Below are 21,764 nucleotides of genomic sequence, written 5' to 3'. Positions count from 1 at the left end.
GAAATAATTTTAGATTCTATTAAAATGATTTGGCAAACATTTCAAAATGAAATTAAAATTTAAAATATTTATATATTTTTTTAATTCTATAAACAACAACTACACGTGTGTGTTGCATCTTCAATATTGTAGACATAAATAATACATCTTCATTTCAAAAACATCATCATCATTATTATTATTTTTATTTGTTTAGAATCAAATTGATAGAGAACCATTATTTTGATAATTTTATTGCTTCACCTCTTTGCAAATCCAAATGGAATGATGATGCATTCAAAATTTAAATAACTTAACGCCCACTGCCACTTGTATACCTTACGGTTGTTCGAAAAATTCGGATCTATTTGGATCTCTTTTCGATTAAAAGAGAGTGCAAGTGATTTATAGCTACATATGTATATATATTTTTATAGTATTTTACCTAATCCAAGGAAACGAGAAGAGGAGGCTAATAATATATCCCGAATATCGTTAGGAAAACAAAACATCGAATTATACAAATTTTGAAGAATAGCAAACACAACACATTTGTGTTTTTCTGTCAATGACATTGACATTGAAATTTAGTTTAGAAATTTTATTTAGATTTCATGAAAAAAAAGAAAATCCAAAAGATTTATGACTATGTATTTTGTGGTATAAACAAATCACAGACAATTTATATGAAAATAGTTGTATAGATAATTGTCACCTAATATCTATTATATTATTGTGTATTATAAGGAAACAAATTATTTGAAAAAAAAAAATTAAACGAAAAAAAAAATCATTTACAATAAAAGATATTTAGGGTTAGTAACACTTTTTTGAAAGCAACGTGACTACCCTCGAAAACCCAGTTAATTTTGAATCATAAGTTTTCCCTTTTTCCTTTCCTTCAAAAGTTTTCCCATTCCCGTTTTCTTTCCCTTAAGGATTTTTATATTGTTTCTGAGTAAAAATGCTACTTCATTAAAATGAAGATATTTTATAAGAGCTATTCAGCTTTGAATATAGGCTTTATAAAATTAAAATAACGGATACAGATATCATTCATCGAATTTTTGTTCATTATAAGTACAAAGCTGGTCATATATAAAATGATGTCATTGTATAAGACACTTCAAATTAGAAATGTTTTCTTAATAAAAAGAAAAAGAAAACAAAATACTTAAATCAAATATACAAAATCCTCAAAATAAGTCTTAGACTATATTTGAAGTCTTTTTATCTTTAATCCAAATATTCGATGTGTCAGTTAATTTAATTATAAAACTTAAAAAAAGGGTTTTCCTTTACATTAAAGAAAATTTGCCTTACTTCGAAGGCATACCACATTGACATAAGGATACAAACTGCAGAGATTCGTATTTTAAATTTAATTAAAAACATTTATAAAGCACATATTATGAAATTTCTTTTTGTAAGTTTTTTACAAGACAGATTCGATATCGCAGTTAGGTTAGGTGGCAGCCCGATGTATCAGGCTCACTTAGACTATTCAGTCCACTGTGATACCACAGTGGTGAACTTCTCTCTTATCATTGAGTGCTGTCCGATTCCATGTTAAGCTCAATGACAAAGGACCTCCTTTTTATAGACGAGTCCGTACGGCGTTCCACATTACAGTGAAACCACTTAAAGAAGCTTTGAAACACTCAGAAATGTCACCAGCATTACTGAGATGGGATAATCCACCGCTGAAAAACTGTTTGGTGTTAGGTCGAAGCAGGAATCGAACACACGATCTTGTGTAGGCAAGGCGGGCATGCTAACCATTGCACCACGGTGGCTCCCGATATCGCAGTTAATTTAATGATAATTTTTTCCAAATCAAAATTGTTTCTTTATTTTAGGGAAAATTGGATTTACTTAAGAGACATACATACGATAATATATAGACGCAAATTGGAAAGATGCGTGTCCTAGATTTAGTTAAAGATTTTTTTTTAGATTTCTAGACTTCTAATGAATTAGATTTAGTGAAAGAATTTTTTTAGATTTCTCACTAATAAATCTTAATAAAATTGTTTTTTCTATTATACACTGAAAAAAATATTGTCGTGAGGCTAAAGATTTCATGTCGTTAAAATACGAATGCAAATTTTGCCTAGCGTAGAAGACGCATTTCTGTAATATAATGTTTTTTTCCTTATCCAAAAGTCGATAATCTTTTCAATGAAGTCGTGGTGTCCTAATAATTAAGTGATTTGACTTAAAAATGGGTATCATAACATGAAAGAAAAATTTTTGGGCTAAGGTCAAGTTGACTTTAATAATCCAGAAAAATCTTTAAAATTAATGAAGCTGTCTTTAAAGTTGTTGTCGTTTTGCATCTTGACTACAAAGCAAAAAATCGTTCAAAAATAGGATATGTTTATTTTAAAGACGTATTTTAAAGACGTATTGTACTTGAAACATAACATAATTTCTACTGGAAGTCGCGTCTGAATTTGGAAACTAAAGTTGTCGTTAACTTGTTTTTAAACGACTTTGATAGCATATGAAGAAAAAAAAAGCTGGAAAAGCGAAAAATTTAAATCTGCTTCCTAGAATCAAGTACACAAAACCCACAAATTAAAAGAGAATTGGGTCTTAAAAGTATCCTTACTTGAATTCTCCGCTTCTTTGGCACGAAATCAATACCAAAATTGTTAAAGTAAAGACAAAATCTTTGGAAACGGGCCTGCTTTTTATACCCTGCGCCACACTGTGGAACAAGGTATTATAAGTTAGTGCATATGTTTGCAACACCCAGAAGGAGACGAGATAGACACATGGTGTCTTTGGCAATAATGCTCAGGGTGGGTCCCTGAGTCGATATAACCATGTCCGTCTGTCCGTCCGTCCGTCTGTCTGTGAACACGTTTTTGTGATCAAAGTCTAGGTCGCAATTTAAGTCCAATCGCCTTCAAATTTGGCACAGTTCCTAATATGGGTCAGAATAGAACCCTATTGATTTTGGAAGAAATCGGTTCCCATATATATCTTTCGCCCGATATGCACTAATATGGACCCAGCAGCCAGAGTTTTATACCGATTTGCTTGAAATTGTGTACAAACATAACACTTAGTCGTATAATAAAGTGTGCAAAATTTGATTGAAATCGGTTCCATATATATATTTCGCCCGATATGGACTTATATGGCCCCAGAAGCCAGAGTTTTGGCACGATTTGGTTGAAATTTTGCACTAGGAGTACAATTAGTAATATAGTCATGTGTGCCAAATTTGATTGAAGTCGGTTCAGATTTAGATATAGCTCCCATATATATGTTTTTCCTTGTTAAATCGCCACTGCATAGTCGAAAAGTAGTAAAAATGACTCGGCCCCGCCCGACTTTAGACTTTCTTTACTTGTTTTAGTGTAGGATTTGCCCTTAATATTGTGTAAATTGCGTTTCCAAAAATTTAAACTGCGTAATTAGGTCCATATTTTTTCAGTGTAGGTATTATTAGGATATACCTCAATAGAATATTATCATTGACGGGGTAAATTTACACTTTAGGATACGACTTGGACTCATTCCAAAGGGCATGTCCTGGGTCAGTTGTCCAGTCTTGGACAACCACTCTTAAGAATCTCTTTTATTTTAAGCAAAAACGTTTGGAATATATGGATCAATGGATTATTCCAGCAATTGTGTTTCAGTAATCTGTACATTCAATAATATTAAATATTAATAATAATAAATAAAATATTAATAAATTATATGACAATTTGAAAATTGCTAGAAATTGGAGCATCGGTGCCAGTCCTGTGGCCGTTAGTGGCAATTTGCTACCGTATTCCGTAGGGTTATTATATCAGGTTCAGAGTGAAGAGAATGACATAAAAAAGTATGAAATTAACTAATGAAATCTATGAGTAGAATTATGAAATTAATCTTCATTTTATACAATTAAAAACTTAAAAAAAAAATTAATTGATAATGTGAATCGATCTGTTTTTAATATTTATATATAGACAAATAAAATAAAATAAAATCATTAAAAAATCTTTGAAAGATTTTTGACATTGAAAAAGCTTATTCAGATTTTCATTCGTTTCCTTATAATATGAATAATGCAAATTAAAACCATTTATTTTTAATTATGTACTACAATAGTCATTTGTCAGCGCCCAAATAATCGAAGCTAATGTGTGAACTCTTGTTAGGAGACAAATGGGGGAGATTCTTATTACTAGAATGAATAACAGGGGCTCCCCTACAGTTTTTTTTGCATATATATAAAACCCAGAGAAATGAATTGTAAATTTAATTTTATAATATTAGTCAACTTATCGATTCCAAAGATCAATTCACCGCCTACAGTCCCCAAAATTGCCATTAGGGTTGTTAACATATTCCGTATGAATCATTTTTCGAATGTTCTCTGTAGACTGATTATGTCAATACGCAGAAACATGAAGAAAACAACGATGAATCAAGGTGTGAAAAAATACTTTTCTATAGTCATTGGATGTTGTGACAGATTTAGGGAATATAAAGAAAATATTGGACATCATCGAGCTTAATGTTTTTTGTGGTTAGAATTTGTTATTGTTTAAATGTGGCAAAAGGGCAGAAGGGCAGAAGGAAAAGGAAATAATTTGGATATTTCTAAGTGTTCTTTCTATCTATATCTTAGACATGATGTTTTGGCAAACAATAGATAAAATTCTTTTTTTTCCGTGGTTATGATGTTGATGTTTGAATAAAACAAAAATATATCAGCCGGGAAATATAGGCAAAAAGTAATAATATTTGGCACTAAATGGAAGTGTGGCACCAAACATTCTCTAGAAAACCATATATTGTGTATATGTAGTATGTTTATGTTAAGCATATAGCACACGTCCATTTTTTCTATACTTAAATAAATATATATGTGCTTTATTATGTACCACATATACATGTATAAATATATAAATATATATAATGTTTAAAGTAAATATACGATGTATGTGTAACAGGTAAGAAAAATAGAACAGACTTAATTTAAAGAAAAATAAAGATCCCCTTTGTTTTCTTCTTTTTTGTATGTTTGTTAATTTCAAATTTAACGGCCAAATGAAGAAAGCTAAATCATCACTGATATCCCCCTACTATTTCACACATGCACACACTCACTAGTAACAAGAGTGTGTGAAATCTTCTGCATGCAGAGCGCCAACAGAATTAGTTAACAGCACTAATGGGAGGTGAGTTTATAAATATCCCAACATGTTGTTATTGTTGTATGCTCAGTGGTGGTGGCGGTGTGATTCTATTATTTGCATTGATACGTCATCACCTGGCGGGGTGAATAATTTAATTATGAAAAGCTACAATGAGTACGTGGATGTCGGCGCCGATGCTTGCCGCACAGTCGACGTATTAGATAGACCAATGCGAAGAAATTAATGGAGGGCCCACATCAGTCTTCGAATAGAAATAGACGCGATAAGTTAAAACGGTCGGTCCGATATTTTTTCGAGTAAACAACGAAATAATCGAAATATTTTCTTACACTAAACACTTACCTGCGTTGTTGTTTTTTTTTTTTTAATATTTGGTGTTTTGTTTTATATAAACATAAAAAATGGCGGCAAAATAAGCAAGCTTTTACAAAAAGGGATTTTTATGTTTTTTGTTAAATAAAAAAATATTATAATTTTGTTTTATTAATTAAACAACAAATATACACTTATAATAAAAAAATAACTTAAATAAAAAATATATTAAAAACACTTACAAAAAAATAATTAAACATAAATGAGCAATGAAGGATAATTTAAAGGACATACAATACAAGATTCATTTGATAAAACCAAAAAAAAGTGTTTTTTTTTTTATAACAAAAGTTCATTGAGTAATTTTGTTTTTGCTATAAATCTTGTATTTTTAACATGTTTACAAATGATGAGCTAAATAATAATAATACAAATTATATCTTTTGTGTTAACTTAGAAAAAGAATAAACAAAAGCCTGAGTCGCATGAGTATTTTATGATTAAGCCTTTTTTTAGTAAAGCACGCTTTTTGTTTTACACAAAAATGTTGTAACAAATAACATAGAAAATATTAAATTAAATTTGAACGATTAATAATGTAAAGCAGCAAATTAAAAATGTTTGCCATCCTTTTTGTAAAAAAATATATAATTTTTTTATTCTAAAAAACACATTCAAACACATTATATACCTTGTTTTAAACAATAGCAAATAGCCAACAGTTTTCCATTGTGATAAGTTTGTTTTTTTTTTTTGAAATTTAATTATTGAGAGTAATCAAATATATGTGCGTGTGTGTGATATTAGTAAAAAAGTAAAATATATGTATATTGAGAGATATTCAGAGAGAAAGAAAGAAAAAAAAAACAAGAAAAAAAGCGATGACACAAGAAGAAAAAAAAAACATAATTATAAAATCTCATGCAACATACTACAAGAAGTAAAATAACTAAATTATTTAAATAAAATGAGGATATTATATATGTATATATAGGCAATTATAAGTGGGTGTGTGTGTGTATAAGAAATGTATCAAACGAAATGAAATCATATGGAAATCCAGTACTTATTATATGGCCATATAACCCTGTCATTATTGAAAGCTTGCTAGATAAACTGTGAAATTGTGTAAGAGAAGAGATCTAAACGGGATTTACTCTTAAATCGTTATTATCTCTTCGAAAGTATCTCTCTATTGAAATGATACACTGTAATTATCATCATCTCACAAGTATTATATTCTTCGAGACAAAACTCTCTTAACTATCGACGAAAAGAATTAATACAACGGGGGAATTAATACAACAACAAATCAAATGTAACGTTAAGTTATAACATTTAAAATAGAATTCTACAAGAATTTATAATTTTTTTAGTTGGATTTCAGATTATGAAGACTTTTAAATGTTTACAAATTGTGATGACATATAGTTGAAAACATTGTGAATCTTAATTTTTATATAGAAATTAATATATATTTTTTAAAGTAAACTATTGCATTTAATGTCCCGTATATTTAGAAAGTTTTTATTCTCAAGGAAACCCATTTTCAATCCTCCTAGCATTTTTTGTGTATAATATATCTTAGTTTTGATAAGTCTAATATGTTTTTATTTATTATTAAGACATAAATTTTATATATTTTATATATGTTTTATTATATTTTCCCATTGCATTGGCAGAGGACAAATTTTAATATTTGCAAAAAAAAAGAAAAGGAGAAGATGCCTGGTATTGAAAATTTCTCTAAATCTATGGCAAAGAAATTCTCTTCTATTTCCTTTGCAATATCTAAAAATAATAATAACAAAATTATTGAGCAGTTTATGATTTTTGCTAAATTCCATTTTCTCAGCTAATTTTTTGATTTGAACATAATATTAAAATATGATCTTTTTTTATAACTATTATATTAAAATATTGATGAAGCAATATTCCTTTTGTAGCCTTTGCAAAAACCTCATACAGCAAATACATGTTTGCCAATAATATTGAAGGCCTTTAAACTAAACCCGATTAGAGGCCATTAACTACTAGAGATTAATCAAATTCAAGAAACTTGTAGAAAAAAATTTCCACAATAATTTGAATGGTTTGTAGCAGTTAGGAAAGAATGCGGCAAGTGAAACTCTAACTTAAGTTTAAAAATTATTATTAAGAACAGTAGTAAGAATATACACCCAAAGCAAAAATACTTTTCTCGGAAACGAAATTTAAAAAAAAAAACTAGAAATGGAAATTTCTCTTTGTTATAAAGAGTTTTCTTTAAATGTTAATAAATTTGAATTTATACCAAACGATTTTACGATTCTCTCTAGTTTTGGTGTTTAAAGAAAAAAAAAATAAAATAAAGGCAAAAGAAAACTTCGTTTGTCTATAATTTCGTTCCTAAGAAAAGAAAACTCTTCTTTCAGTGTAAAATAACTTCATAATTACGTTTCTAAAAAATTGCATAGTTGAATAGAATAACGATTTTTCTTAAACTTTTACAAATGTATTCCATTTGTAATTCTAAAACTTAAATGATACTAATATCATTTTTTATTAGTTGATTTAGCAAAATGATTTAAACTGGCCTTAAGATTTTAAATTGTTTTTGATCTTTATTTGCTATTGTAGGAATAGCATTTCTTTTGCCTTTTCAAGTTCTCTATGTTCCTGAAGCTAATAAGTTACATTTTCCTTGGATTTCCTATGTTTCTATGTCTGAAGAAAAATATTTTTTTTGTGACAGTTTTTAAAAAAACTCTTTCTTGAAGTTGAATCTCCGTGAAACTGACAAAAAACTGACATAACTTCACTGATTCTATTTAAATGAAGTTACTATATTTTTTTAGTTGAAGAAAATTAATTAATCTTCAAGAAACAAAAATAAAATTAATAATTTTTCATAGTTTTTTGCTTTTGAGTAGGTTTTAATAACGCTGACAAATAAGCTAATCGATTGTAAATGGTTTGTAAATAATACTGCTGAAGGCTTTATTTTGTGTATTATTGCTTCATAAATTGGCAAACGTTAAATTCTATTATTTCTACAATTCTCAAAATGTAGAAACACATTACGTTTAGTTTAAGAGAATTTTCATACATTATTAATAAATTTTTTAATTTATAAAAAATCCTATAGACAGTTGGAAACATAAGATTTTCTACAATACAACGGACTAGCATTCTTTACAAACTTTCTTTCTTATATTTCATTCTTTCTTTCTTTCTTATATTCTCCAAAAAGCAATTCTAGAAAACATTTTTGAAGCTATATTAAAAAAAAATCCAAACCTATATCTACAAACGATATCGAATAATCTCAAGTACCTGTCTTTGAATATATGTATATAATTTTCCCCCGGTCATAAGACTAAGATATTTTGTCAATATTTTTTTCAAAAAAAAATGTAAACATTTAAAAGTTTATTGAAACAAATAGAAAAAATGTTATTTTTAAATAAAAATAATATTAATGATAATAATAAGATACACTTTTATTTGTAATAAAAAAAAATATAAACCATTTGATTTGTTGTTGATTGGTGTTTTTTTTCTAAAATTAATCTTCAAGATGGACTTTTTTAATTCCAAAGAAAAGGTTTGCTTTTTTCAGTAAACGAAATAATGGCAATTTCCCACTAATTTTAATAATTCTCCTTCTTTACAGATTGTGTTGTACAATCAAGGGCTGATGGTGTTGTTGATACATTTGCTACGGGGGCCAAAATAGACTTATGAATCAACATCTAGAAGCCAATCAGTTCACCAATTCGGAGACTGACGAATTACAAAACAATGTTGTTGTTTTGGTTGATATTTGTTTATTGTTTTTTTTTTTTTGCTTTTTATTTTATTTAAATTAATTTAATTAATCATGCCCACCATTAAAATCACAGCAGTAGACGCGACGATGATGAAGGAGCCTTCTTAAAGACCTCACATTTTGAAGGAAGATTATTTGGAGGAGGTGTTCAGCCAAGATTGCCACATGACAATCATAATTTAAATCATTAGATGACTATAAAAATAGGTGCCAAAAAAATCGTATGTGAATTTGACATTTACAGGGCTATATTTTGTAATTGTTATTAGTATTTACGTCATAGACACAAAAAATGTTGCTTGTGTGATGACTTGTGTGATTTTTGTTTTTCTAAATCATGTAAGTATTATTGTATAGAGCTTAAAATATGACAACTATTTATTGTAGTATTAAGAGAAATAATAAAGAAAAAAATTAAAGGACCCGGCAACCAAAATGCTAATATTGTACTTTTTAAATACAACAAAAAAAAAAAAACACAATTATTTTGAAATAAATAAATTACTGAATTTGTTGGCAAAAATTTTGTTTCCTTTGAGAATAAAAAAAACGATAAGGTAAGAAAAAAAAACCTTCTGGAGAAATTGTTTTTAAGATATTATTTGGGTTTTCTCCGTCTGTGTAGATCTATGTATGTGTATGTGATGATGACTTCGAGCTTTCAACATACACCCACCCTTTTGACAATAAATTTTTAGAGATGTTGGTATTATAGCAGTGCTAATCTTTTTAGTGGATTCATTATTCTCAGAATTCACCGCAAAAAAAAAAAAGAAAACAAGTATTGAAAACTAAAGCAAATTTTGCGCACGTATTTTTAAATATATATTTTTTCTTCTACAATTTTTTTTGTAACACATTTTGTGGGCTACACACAATGGAAGATAGATGGATGGATGGACAGACAGACAGACAGACTTAACATGCGTCCAATTTTGAAAATTTTCAATATCTTTGCATTTTGCTTTTGAATTTTCTTCTGATAATGGATTTGGAATATATTTTGTCATCCAACCGTTGCTATAACGAAAGGCCCAAAATATACAATCACACACACACATACACACACTCATACTCACATGGATATGATCATATTTTATGCTAATTACTATAAGCATTCATGTAGGAGTGAGTGAGTGAGTGAGTGAGTGATGGTGCGTTTTGCGCACGGACCTCCACTAAGTTGAAAGAAGAAAATTTGAAGATTTTTCTTTGAATCTATTTCGAAAGCAGACACCGACACATACACAACTAATTTTTATATGTATTAAAAAGAAAATAATCTCGTACATTTGTATAACCCCCTGTAAGACAGTGATTCCCTAATGGGGGCTCCCTAAATAGATGGTAAATGAAAAATTACATTTCTTTAGATTTCATTTGGTTAACTCATTTTTTTTAGAAATTTTATTTTTCGTTTTTTTTTGCTTGTTTGTGTTTTTTCACCTTTTTTTGTGGTTAATAAATAATATTGTTATCGTATATTTCTTTGAGTTAATCTGTTATTGATTTTTATGAGGTTAAAAAAACAATCTATAAAAAGCAAACAGTTTCTTTGGATAAATCCATACTTAAAAATACTAGACTAGCTCTTTAATTAGCATAGGGATAAGGACATTCCTTAGGAGATGGAGATAACAGTCCCTTTTATTTGATTTTGGTTAATAAATCTTCGCTGCACTTATTTTCGTTTAATAAAACAAAGACTGGTTCTTCATCATCATAATACCTCATTGGAATGCCCTTTTTGTTAATTAATTCGTTATGATTTCATTTCGTTTTGATTTCATTTCAATTATAGTACAAGAAATTTTTGTCAATTGCTCTATGTATATATGTACGAGTATCTCGTTTGACATGTTCTTGGGAGCAGTGGGGATTTTCAGTGTTTTCTTTTTGATTTGTTTTTTGTTCTTGTTTTTCATTGAGGGATATTGTTTTGGTTGTTTTTTTTTTTTATAAATGGATATGGGTTCGTTTTGTTTTTAATTAATCCTTACTTTTTACAGTTAATTTGGCTGATGATTCAGCTTGTCCTGTGGATGAGGTTGCTCGAACGGTAAATATACCAGAATCCTCTTCATAGGTTGTTCCGATCAAGAGTACGGCAGCATTACCATCGAAAATCATCTGAAATTATTGAAGGGAAAAGTAAAGGGATTAATTGGAATTTCATTGGAATGTATACAGAAAAAATATTGATTTAATGCGAAAGTGTTAATCTTTCTTTAAATAATCAACATATACAATATTAAGGATAAAGAAATACTAATTAAAAGAAAATTTATGAATATTTGTGAAGAAAGAAAAATGTTCCTTAAGGAAGGAAATAATCTCTAAATCGAATGAAATATTGTATCTTTGGAAGTTAGATAGATAGGCTTTAAATATAGGCTAAGATTTATTTTGAATATGATGCATTATTGAAATTACTTTAGTAGTAACATAATGCCGGATATATGATAGTTTACACCACATTTCAGAGGTCTTATAGAAAAGAAGTCTATTTTAGTAGACAATTTTAAAATGGGTTTTCTAATTCACAGGCAATATACAATAACCACATAAAATCATATCCGGTTCCAAAGATTTTATCTTTACACTAATGATTTTGGTATTGATTCCGAGCCAAAGAACCGGATACTCTTAAGACAGAATTCACTTTTAAATTTGAGTTTTGCATACATGATCCTACACGCACAGAAGAAACATGTTTGGACATGGTTGCCGCATCCATTTAATGCTTACACTGAAAAAAAAATCATACTCGGTTCCAAAGATTTTGTCTTTACTTTAAAAGATTTGGTATTGATTCCGAGCCAAAGATGCGGAGAATACAAGTAAGGATACTTTTAAGACACAATTCTCTTTTAAATTTAGGTTTTGTGTACTTGCTTCTAGGAAGCAAATTTTAATTTTTCGCTTTCTCAGCTTTTTTTCTTCATATGCTATCAAAGTCCTTTAAAAACGAGTTAACGGCAACTTTATTTTCCAAATTAGGACTCGACTTCCAGTAGAAATTATGCTATGTTTGAAGTAAAAAACTTCTTTAAAATAAAGTTTTGAAAAACATGTCCTACATTTGAACGATTTTTTGCTTCGTAGTCAAGATGCAAAAAGACAACAAATTTAAAGGCAATTTCATTAAATTTAAAGAATTTTTCTGAATTATTAAAGTCAAGTTGACCTTAGCCTATAATTTTTTTCTTTCATGTTAAGATACCCATTTTTAAGTCAAATCACTTAATTATAAGGACAATACAACTTCATTGAAAAGTTTATCGACTTTTGGACAAGGAAAACAACTTTATTTTGGAGAAATGCGTCTTCTATGCTAAGCAAAATTTGTATTCGTATTTTAAAGACATGAAATCTTTGACCTCACGACAATATTTTTTTCAGTGTATCTAGAGTATGTAATTGTCGCGAAAAGCATTTATTTTGTCTTTGTAAAAATAATTTTCGAGCGAAGAAAATTATATATAGAAAAATATATATAAAATAAAGTGTTAAAGTATTATCCTATATTTGAACGCTAGCCTCCACCATAGGATGGTGGTATATTAACTTTCTCATTCCGTTTGTAACACATCGAAATAATGCTCTAAATAACTTCCAAGCTATCGAAACTTGGTTAGGTCGGTTAGGTGGTACGTCGGTTGCAAATAGGCCATATCAGACCACTTTTACGTATAGCCCCCATATAAACCTATCCCCAGATTTGACCTCCGGAGCCTCTTGAAAGAGCCGATCCGGTTTAAATTTGGTACATTGCGCTAGTATATGGCCGATAACAACCATGTCAAAATTGGTCCGCATGCCAAAATTGGTCCGCATGATAAAATTTTATTTCTAAAGAAATAAAATTTTAACAAAATTTTCTAAAGAAATAAAATATTGACAAAATTTTCTACAGAAAAAAAATTTGCAAGTATTTCTATAAAAATAAAATTTTGACAAAATTTTTAACAGAAATAAAATTTTGAGAGGACTTTCAACAGAAATAAAATTTTGACAAAAGTTTCTAAAGAAATAAAATATGGACAAAATTTTCTATAGAAATAAAATTGTGACAAAATTTTCTACAGGAATAAAATTTTGCAAATTTTTCTATAGAAATAAAAGTTTGCAAAATATTCTATGGAAATAAAATTTTAACAAAATTTTCTACAGAAATAAAATTTTGAGTAAATTTTCTGCAGAAATAAAATGTTAGTAAAATTTTCTATAAAATAAAATTTAGACAACATTTTCTATAGAAAAAAAAAATTTTACAAAATTTTCTAAAGAAATAAAATATTGACAAAATTTTCTAAAGAAATAAAATATTGACAAAATTTTCTATAGAAATAAAATTTTGACAAAATTTTCTATAGAAATAAAATTGTGACAAAATTTTCTAAAGAAACAAAATTTTGACAAAATTTTCTAAAGAAACAAAATTTTGACAAAATTTTCTATAGAAATAAAATTTTGCAAATTTTCTATAGAAATAAAATTTTGACAAAATTTTCTATAATATAAAATTTTGAAAAAAAATCTACATAAGTATGTTTTATTGATGTTTTGGTAGATTTTGCAAAACATTTCTTTCCAACTGAGTGGTACTTCGATTTTCATTCGATGCGGCCAAAATATGGCACTTGATGTACCTAATTGTTTCATATCGGTCCATAATTACCTGTATATAGCCCCCCATATAAGCCGATCTCCAAAATTGATTTCTTTCTGGAGCATTTGTAAAGTTCATCCTGTTCGGTTGAAATTTTGTCTCTACGGTCTCTAACAACCATACAAAAATTAGTCCATATTTAAAAGTTAATATTTTTCCCAAAATTTTACTTCGGTATAAAATTTTGTCAACATTTTATTTCTATAGAAAATTTTGTCAAAATTTTATTTCTGTAGAAAATTATGTCAAAATTTTATTTCTGTAGAAAATTTTATTAAAATAGTAGTTCATAAGAAAATCTTATTAAAATTTTAGTTCATTAGAAAATTTTATTTTTGTAGAAAATTTTGTCAAATTTCAGAAAATTTAGCCAAAATTGTATTTCTATAGAAACTTTAGCCAAAATTTTATTTCTATAGAAAATTTTGCCAAAAATTTATTTCTATAGAAAATTTTGTCAATATTTTATTTCTATAGAAAATTGTTCAAACTTTTATGGATAGTTATCGCAAAATTTTATATCTATAGAAAATTTTGTCAATATTTCATTTTTATAGAAAAATTTTCAAACTTTAATAGATAGTTATCGCAAAATGTTTTTATACCCTGCTCCACACTGTGGAACAGGGTATTATAAGTTAGTGCATATGTTTGCAACACCCAGAAGGAGACGAGATAGACACATGGTGTCTTTGGCAAAAATGCTCAGGGTGGGCTCCTGAGTCGATATAGCCATGTCCGTCTGTCCGTGAACACATTTTTGTAATCAAAGTCTAGGTCGCAGTTTTAGTCCAATCGACTTCAAATTTGGCACAAGTATGTGTTTTGGCTCAGAATAGATCCTTATTGATTTTGGAAGAAATCGGTTCAGATTTAGATATAGCTCACATATATATTTCGCCCGATATGGACTTATATGGCCCCAGAAGTCAGAGTTTTACCCTAATTTGCTTAAAATTTTGCACAAGAAGAACAATTAGTACTATAGTCAAGTGTGCCAAATTGGATTGAAATCGGTTCAGATTTAGATATAGCTCCCATATATATCTTTCGCCCGATATAGACTAATACTGTCCCAGAAGCCAGAGTTTTACCCCAATTTGGTTGAAATTTTGCACAGGGAGTAGAATTAGCATTGTAGCTATGCGTGCCAAATTTGGTTGAAATCGGTTCAGATTTAGATATAGCTCCCATATATAGCTTTCGCCCGATTTACACTCATATGACCACAGAGGCCAATTTTTTGCTCCGATTTAGTTGAAATTTTGCACAGGGAGTAGAATTAACATTGTAGCTATGCGTGCCAAATTTGGTTGAAATCGGTTCAGATTTAGATATAGCTTCAATATATAGCTTTCGGCCAATTTACACTCATATGACCACAGAGGCCAATTTTTTGCTCGGATTTAGTTGAAATTTTGCACAGAGAGTAGAATTAGCATTGTAGCTATGCGTGCCACATTTGGTTGAAATCGGTTCAGATTTAGATATATCTCCCATATATAGCTTTCGCCCGATTTACACTCATATGACCACAGAGGCCAATTTTTAACTCCGATTTTGTTGAAATTTTGCACAGGGAGTACAATTAGCATTGTAGCTATGCGTGCCAAATTTGGTTGAAATCGGTTCAGATTTAGATAGCTTTCGGCCGATTTACACTCATATGACCACAGAGGCCAATATATAGCTTTCGGCCAATTTACACTCATATGACCACAGAGGCCAATTTTTTGCTCGGATTTAGTTGAAATTTTGCACAGAGAGTAGAATTAGCATTGTAGCTATGCGTGCCACATTTGGTTGAAATCGGTTCAGATTTAGATATATCTCCCATATATAGCTTTCGCCCGATTTACACTCATATGACCACAGAGGCCAATTTTTAACTCCGATTTTGTTGAAATTTTGCACAGGGAGTACAATTAGCATTGTAGCTATGCGTGCCAAATTTGGTTGAAATCGGTTCAGATTTAGATAGCTTTCGGCCGATTTACACTCATATGACCACAGAGGCCAATTTTTTGCTCGGATTTAGTTGAAATTTTGCACAGAGAGTAGAATTAGCATTGTAGCTATGTATTAGCCGACTTAAATTTTGGGTCTATAGATTTTGTAGAAGTCTATCTAATTCGGTCCAGATCGAGTGCTATTTAAATGTATGTATTTGGGACAAACCTTTATATATAGCCCCAACACATTTGACGCATGTGATATGGTTCGAAAATTTAGATCTACAAAAAGGTGCAGGGTATAATATAGTCGGCACCGCCCGACTTTAGACTATCCTTACTTGTTTCTATATAAAACAAAATTGTCTTCCTGTACAAAATTGTTGCATAATTTTAAGAAAATTTGTCAAAATTGTATTTCAATAGAGAATTTTGGAAAAGATACCGATTTGACGAAAATGGACCAAAATCAACCAAATTCCATTTGATCCGACCATCGGGCCAAATTTAAAAATTAATAACATTTTGGACCAATTTTGGTGCGATTGGACCAAAATGGCAACCCTGATAAAAGAGTCAAATGAAGAGGGCTACATCAAAACACAGATATTTTCAAAATTTAGCACAGCTCTTTACCTCTAGGTTTCAAATTTCAATTAAATACGATGGCAAGTGCGCCTCCCATCCCTTCAAATATGGAGGACCTGGACCGATATATATATATATATATATATATATATATATATATATATATATATATATATATATATATATATATATATATATATATATATATATATATATATATATATATATATATATATATATATATATATATATATATATATATATATATATATATATATATATATATATATATATATATATATATATATATATATATATATATATATATATATATATATATATATATAGTTAACAGCCTGTTTCAGTATGTCGATCGAGCTCTATCGATCGACTGAAATGGAAACAAACAGCTGAATTTATAACCAAAAATTGGATGTTTTTATGAATTTGGGTCGATCGATAGAGCTCGTTCGACATACAGAAACAGGCTGTAAGTGAGCCTGGTACATCGGCCTGCCACCTAACCTAACCTATGCTACACACACTCTCCATTCCTATTTTGTTTGTTGTTGACACATATAATGAAAAGCACAGACCCGCTCACAGCCTGCATTCACTGAATTCTGCCAATCAACTGATTGACGATTGTGTTTGTTTTTCTGTTGATAGTTACTTCGTGTTGCATACGAAGTTTCGTCTTTGCTAAAGCAAAATATTCTATCTTCACTAAAAATGTTATGTTTTACTCGTATCGTGACGATTACAATAAAACCAAAATATTGAAAAGAACTGCACAACGATTTCTTTTGAATGTGATGGATCTACAATGCTTGACATTGTAATCGCTTTTCAGTGTTTCTGTTCTATTCATTAATCGAAGTACTCGTGGAGTGTATTGCCTTCACTAGAACATCGATTACTTCGAATAGGCTTGTGCAGGCCTTTGGTTTATACTATTGATGTGTACTTACTTGGAAATCGGGTGTTTCCGGAATTAAAGCACCTTCACGGAACCACTGAACACTTGTTGGCTTTACTTTTCCAGTAACAGTTGTCTTGAATTGAGCTGGCATACCCTCGCTAACGCTGACATCCTTAAGAGCAGTGATGGTAGGTGGAGCATCCAAATTTTCAATTGGTCGTACCTTCAATTGGGCACTTGTATTAATACTGCCCAATTTATTTTCGGCAATGCACTTGTATGTGCCCTCGTCTTCTGGGAAGGCCTCCGAAATCACAAGTTGATAGTATTCACCTTGACGTGACATTTGGAAGTAGCGTGAAGGTTTGACATAATTGTCGCCACGCATCCAGCGGGCAGTTGGTGTAGGCTTGCCTTCAATTCTGCAACGGAAAATCACCTTGCTACCTTCTTCGACGGACTGACTCTTCAAGGGTTCCACAATATGTGGGGGCTTTTCAACTCCAGGAGTTGTAGGCTTCTCCGGTTTACTGGATGATTGGACAACACAATCGGCATCACAACGGGCTTCGCCAGCAGCATTGACAGCTACACATTCATAGCGTCCGGTATCTTCAACGGTTGGCTCGATAATCAACAAAGTGTGGATGCTATCCTCTTCCAACATCTTGAATTTGATGCTAGGTTGAATCTTCATACCATTCTTGATCCAATAAACATCCATGGGGCGTGTGCCTGTCACCTTGGCATCGAAACGAGCCAATTGTCCAGTGGTAACATTGGTGCTTTGAATGGTGTTAACAAAGCTGGGAGGAGCCATGCCACCCTTGCCAGCACGTCGGCGCTCTTCAACCACTAAATTGGCACTGCATTTGGCGGTACCTCCATGATTCTCAGCAATGCAAGAGAATACAGCTGAATCCTCCACAAACACTTGGCGGATAATTAAAACAGACTTGCCACTGAATGTGTGGATCTGTAGATCGGGAGAGCTCTGGATGGGGAAGCTTTCACGGAACCATTTAATCTTGGGCATAGGTTCGCCATCGAATTCAACTTCAAACTTAGCTTGTTCATTCTCAAAGACACGACAAGGTTGAATCTTTTTGGTGAAAACTGGAGGTTTAGCAAGCTGGACGGGGCCCTTGACCATACGCTCTTGAATGGTACCTTTGTGTTCAACCTCAGTGGTTTCGGTGGCGGTAATTTTTCGTGTAATTTCCAAATCGCCAACAACTTCCTTTTGGGTTTGTTGTTGTTTGTTCATGTGAACTTCACGGCCATGAACCGACGACTCGGAGGGTTCGACAGGTGGTTGTTGACCAAATTGTTTCGTGGTTTTGACGGTACTCTTATCCTCTTGCCTGAAACGATAAAGATAATCTGTGATGTGGCTATAGCATTGATAATTATATTTTGGACTTACAAATTCTGTTCATAGGATTGAGCCATTCCCTTGGCTTGAGAACTACTGACAATCTTTTCACCAGGTATGGCATATTGGTGATTATCCTTGCGCAAATTGACCTCTTTCAATAAGAGTTCATTATCCAATGTCTGCAACTTATTATAGTAGTTTTCGGTCTTCTTCTTATTGACAGCTTCTTGCCATTCGGTGGTCTCTTGTTTGTATTGTTTGGGCTTAAGATGTTCAACACCCTTCAATGTTGTACCACTCTTCTCAGCCAAATATTGTTTGCGTACATCAAATACCTTTTCCAATTCATTCTCTTGGCGTTCCTTTTGATAAGCAGTTAGTTCGTAATCATACCAAGCTAAAGTTTAAAATTATTAAAGAAATTTTTAATTATCAAATGCATCAAAGATTTAAGAAAAACAGAAAAACAATTTGAGGAGGATAAATGGTGTCCTTTTCAGAAGACACTTGATCGGTGGCAAATTGAAATATATTTATAAACATACAATTGTTAATTAGTACATATTTTTTATATATTATTTTATGATTAGTTACTATATTTTTACATATTTATATATACTTCGATAAATGATGCCTTTTCCATGGTGAAAATTGAGATTGTTGCTAAAGCGCTATGAGGAATCGACTTTTGACCTAAATCTAAGTAAACTCTCGATAAAGAGCGAATTTGTAAAATGTTAGCAATCTGAAACTAGAGGAACTAGAGATACAAAAAATATTTTTGTATGTAGATAAAAGAAATTCCATTTTGTTATAAAGTAGTTGTTTGAATACTAATAAACAGAAATTTAAAAAAAAAAAACTGACAAATGTATTCCATGTTTGGCTCAATGATAAGGGACCTCCTTTTTATCGTCGAGTTCGAATGGCGTTTCACATTACGGTGAAGCCACTTAGAGAAGCTTTGAAACCGGTTGGTGTTTAGATGATTGAACCTATGAACCTATGACCCTTTGTAAGCTTGTTAACCATTTCATAATCGACATCGGTGTCCAAAAAAATCGTCGCTCGGTTTTTCTCTGTTTATGGGCGATTATAAAATTAGTTATACAATTAATTGTACAATTTAAGTAGGTCATAAACCAGAAAATCAAATCGACCTATTTTTCTCGATAAAGAGCGAATTTGTAAAATGTTAGCAATCTGAAACTAGAGGAACTAGAGATACCAAAAATACCTTTTATAATAAAAAGGAATGTCGAATTTATGGAATCTTTGGAAATTAATTGAAGCAATTATTTTCATTGAATATTTTCTACTTTTTTTATTTTAGCTAATCAGGCCTAACTAATTTTTTGAAATTAAACTCTTTTATTTCATATTCTTCTGATGTTTTCAATTTGATATTGAAAATATTTTTGTATGTAGATAAAAGAAATTCCATTTTGTTATAAAGTAGTTGTTTGAAGACTAATAAACAGAAATTTTCAAAAAAAAAAAAAAACATGACAGACAAATGGATTCTATGTTTGGCTCAATGATAAGGGACCTCCTTTTTATCGTCGAGTTAGAATGGCGTTTCACATTACGGTGAAACCACTTAGAGAAGCTTTGAAACCGGTTGGTGTTTAGATGATTGAACCTATGACCCTTTGTAAGCTTGTTAACCATTTCATAATCGATATCGGTGTCCAAAAAAATTGTCGCTCGGTTTTTCTCTGTTTATGGGCGATTATAAAATTAGTTGTACAATTAAGTAGGCCATAAACCAGAAAATGAAATCGACCTATTTTGGTCGGAGTCTGCTAAAACTCAAACTTTTGCGGCGGCGGCTTAATGGCTGAGCTTATGCAAATATGTCTACTTGACGTCGGTCATTTATCCACTAATATATCAAACTGATAGTATTTGTGGGCGGCGTCTGATAATCATTTTTTGCGGCTTGACGGCTAAACCGACGCAAATATGTATACTCGGCATCGGTCAATTAGCCACTATTCCGATACCAAATTATTTTAAAATTTCCCTGTTGTAAATATTTGTATTAAATTGGATGCGGTGACTAGCAAAAATTGTAGCACAGTGGAAGTGTGTTAGTGTTGAATGACGTAGACGTAAAGGTTCGATTCTCGACAAAAATAATTTACATGTGTAAATGATTGAATTCGTCAATGGATCGAGTTTCTGCTGATACGTTTACAACCGGTCGCATTTCTACAAATAAAAGAGGGGAGATATAAAGCTCCGGTAACACCAACAAAAAAGCTATGAATAAAACTACGCAGCAGCACCACTAGTGGAGAATAGCGGCGAAACTCAACTAACACTCATTCCCTCTCATTCATTTACAAAACAGATGCAATTAAAATTAATTTAAGGATTATCACATCAGTTTCTCCAAGCTACTACACTAACAAATATTAATCGGCGACAGCTAAAATCAGTGGTTTCATTCCTTGCTATTTGAGTTGTACAATATATCTGATAATCCTCTAAACTTTGACAATCAATCTCAATTTACATGAAAAAATAGAATTCACATAAAAAAATAAATATATAAGTATCTATACAAATTTTTTTCTTATTTAGAATAAGACATGCACAAAAAAAAATGGTAAAAATAAAAACAAAACTTAAAAAAAAAAAAAATAACAAAAAAATTTCAATCCACATTGACCCAATATATAATTATAAGCAAATGTAATGATTATATGAATAAATATGATTTTTCTACAAAATCCTTAATGATCATATTGATAGATGAACAATATATACACAAATGTTTATATTTCTAAATTTTAGTAAATTAAAGCAAAAAAAAAAAAATTACATTTATTTTGATTATTACATTTTACGGTTATTATTGATCATACTACCCATCTACTTGAATCCTTCTTATCTTCTTCTCATCCATTCTTTGTTAGATTAGGTTAGAAAGCGACGTCGTGAAATCAATTCCTTATTGAAATTGGGCTCTAGAAA

At 30.4% G+C, this 21,764-nt stretch overlaps 1 protein-coding gene and 1 long non-coding RNA gene across 4 annotated transcripts in view; one reads left to right on the top strand and one right to left on the bottom strand.

Moving 5' to 3' along the window:
* Nucleotides 1-21,764, bottom strand: part of sls (sallimus) — a 173,818-nt gene that overhangs the window by 126,463 nt on the left and 25,591 nt on the right. For 2 of the 3 annotated variants that reach the window (XM_075303986.1, XM_075303989.1), the window contains exons 11-13: nt 18,831-19,179; nt 17,454-18,768; nt 11,271-11,400 (exon numbers count right to left, since the gene is read on the bottom strand). The exons of the other annotated variant lie outside the window; for it this stretch is intronic. In XM_075303986.1, the coding sequence (XP_075160101.1) occupies nt 11,271-11,400; nt 17,454-18,768; nt 18,831-19,179 (1,794 nt within the window). The remainder of the gene's footprint in view (nt 1-11,270; nt 11,401-17,453; nt 18,769-18,830; nt 19,180-21,764) is intronic. 3 annotated transcript variants of the gene reach the window in all.
* On the top strand, nt 5,053-9,793 carry LOC142233170 (uncharacterized). Its single transcript, XR_012721338.1, has 2 exons — nt 5,053-6,777; nt 9,019-9,793. It is a non-coding gene; the product is annotated as an uncharacterized LOC142233170 (long non-coding RNA).

The sequence above is a fragment of the Haematobia irritans genome, chromosome 4 (genome assembly GCF_050003625.1).
Source record: "Haematobia irritans isolate KBUSLIRL chromosome 4, ASM5000362v1, whole genome shotgun sequence".
Classification (NCBI taxonomy): Eukaryota; Metazoa; Arthropoda; class Insecta; order Diptera; family Muscidae; genus Haematobia; species Haematobia irritans.
Note: the sequence above shows the minus strand (reverse complement) of the source record. Positions and strands in the feature narration are given on the sequence as shown.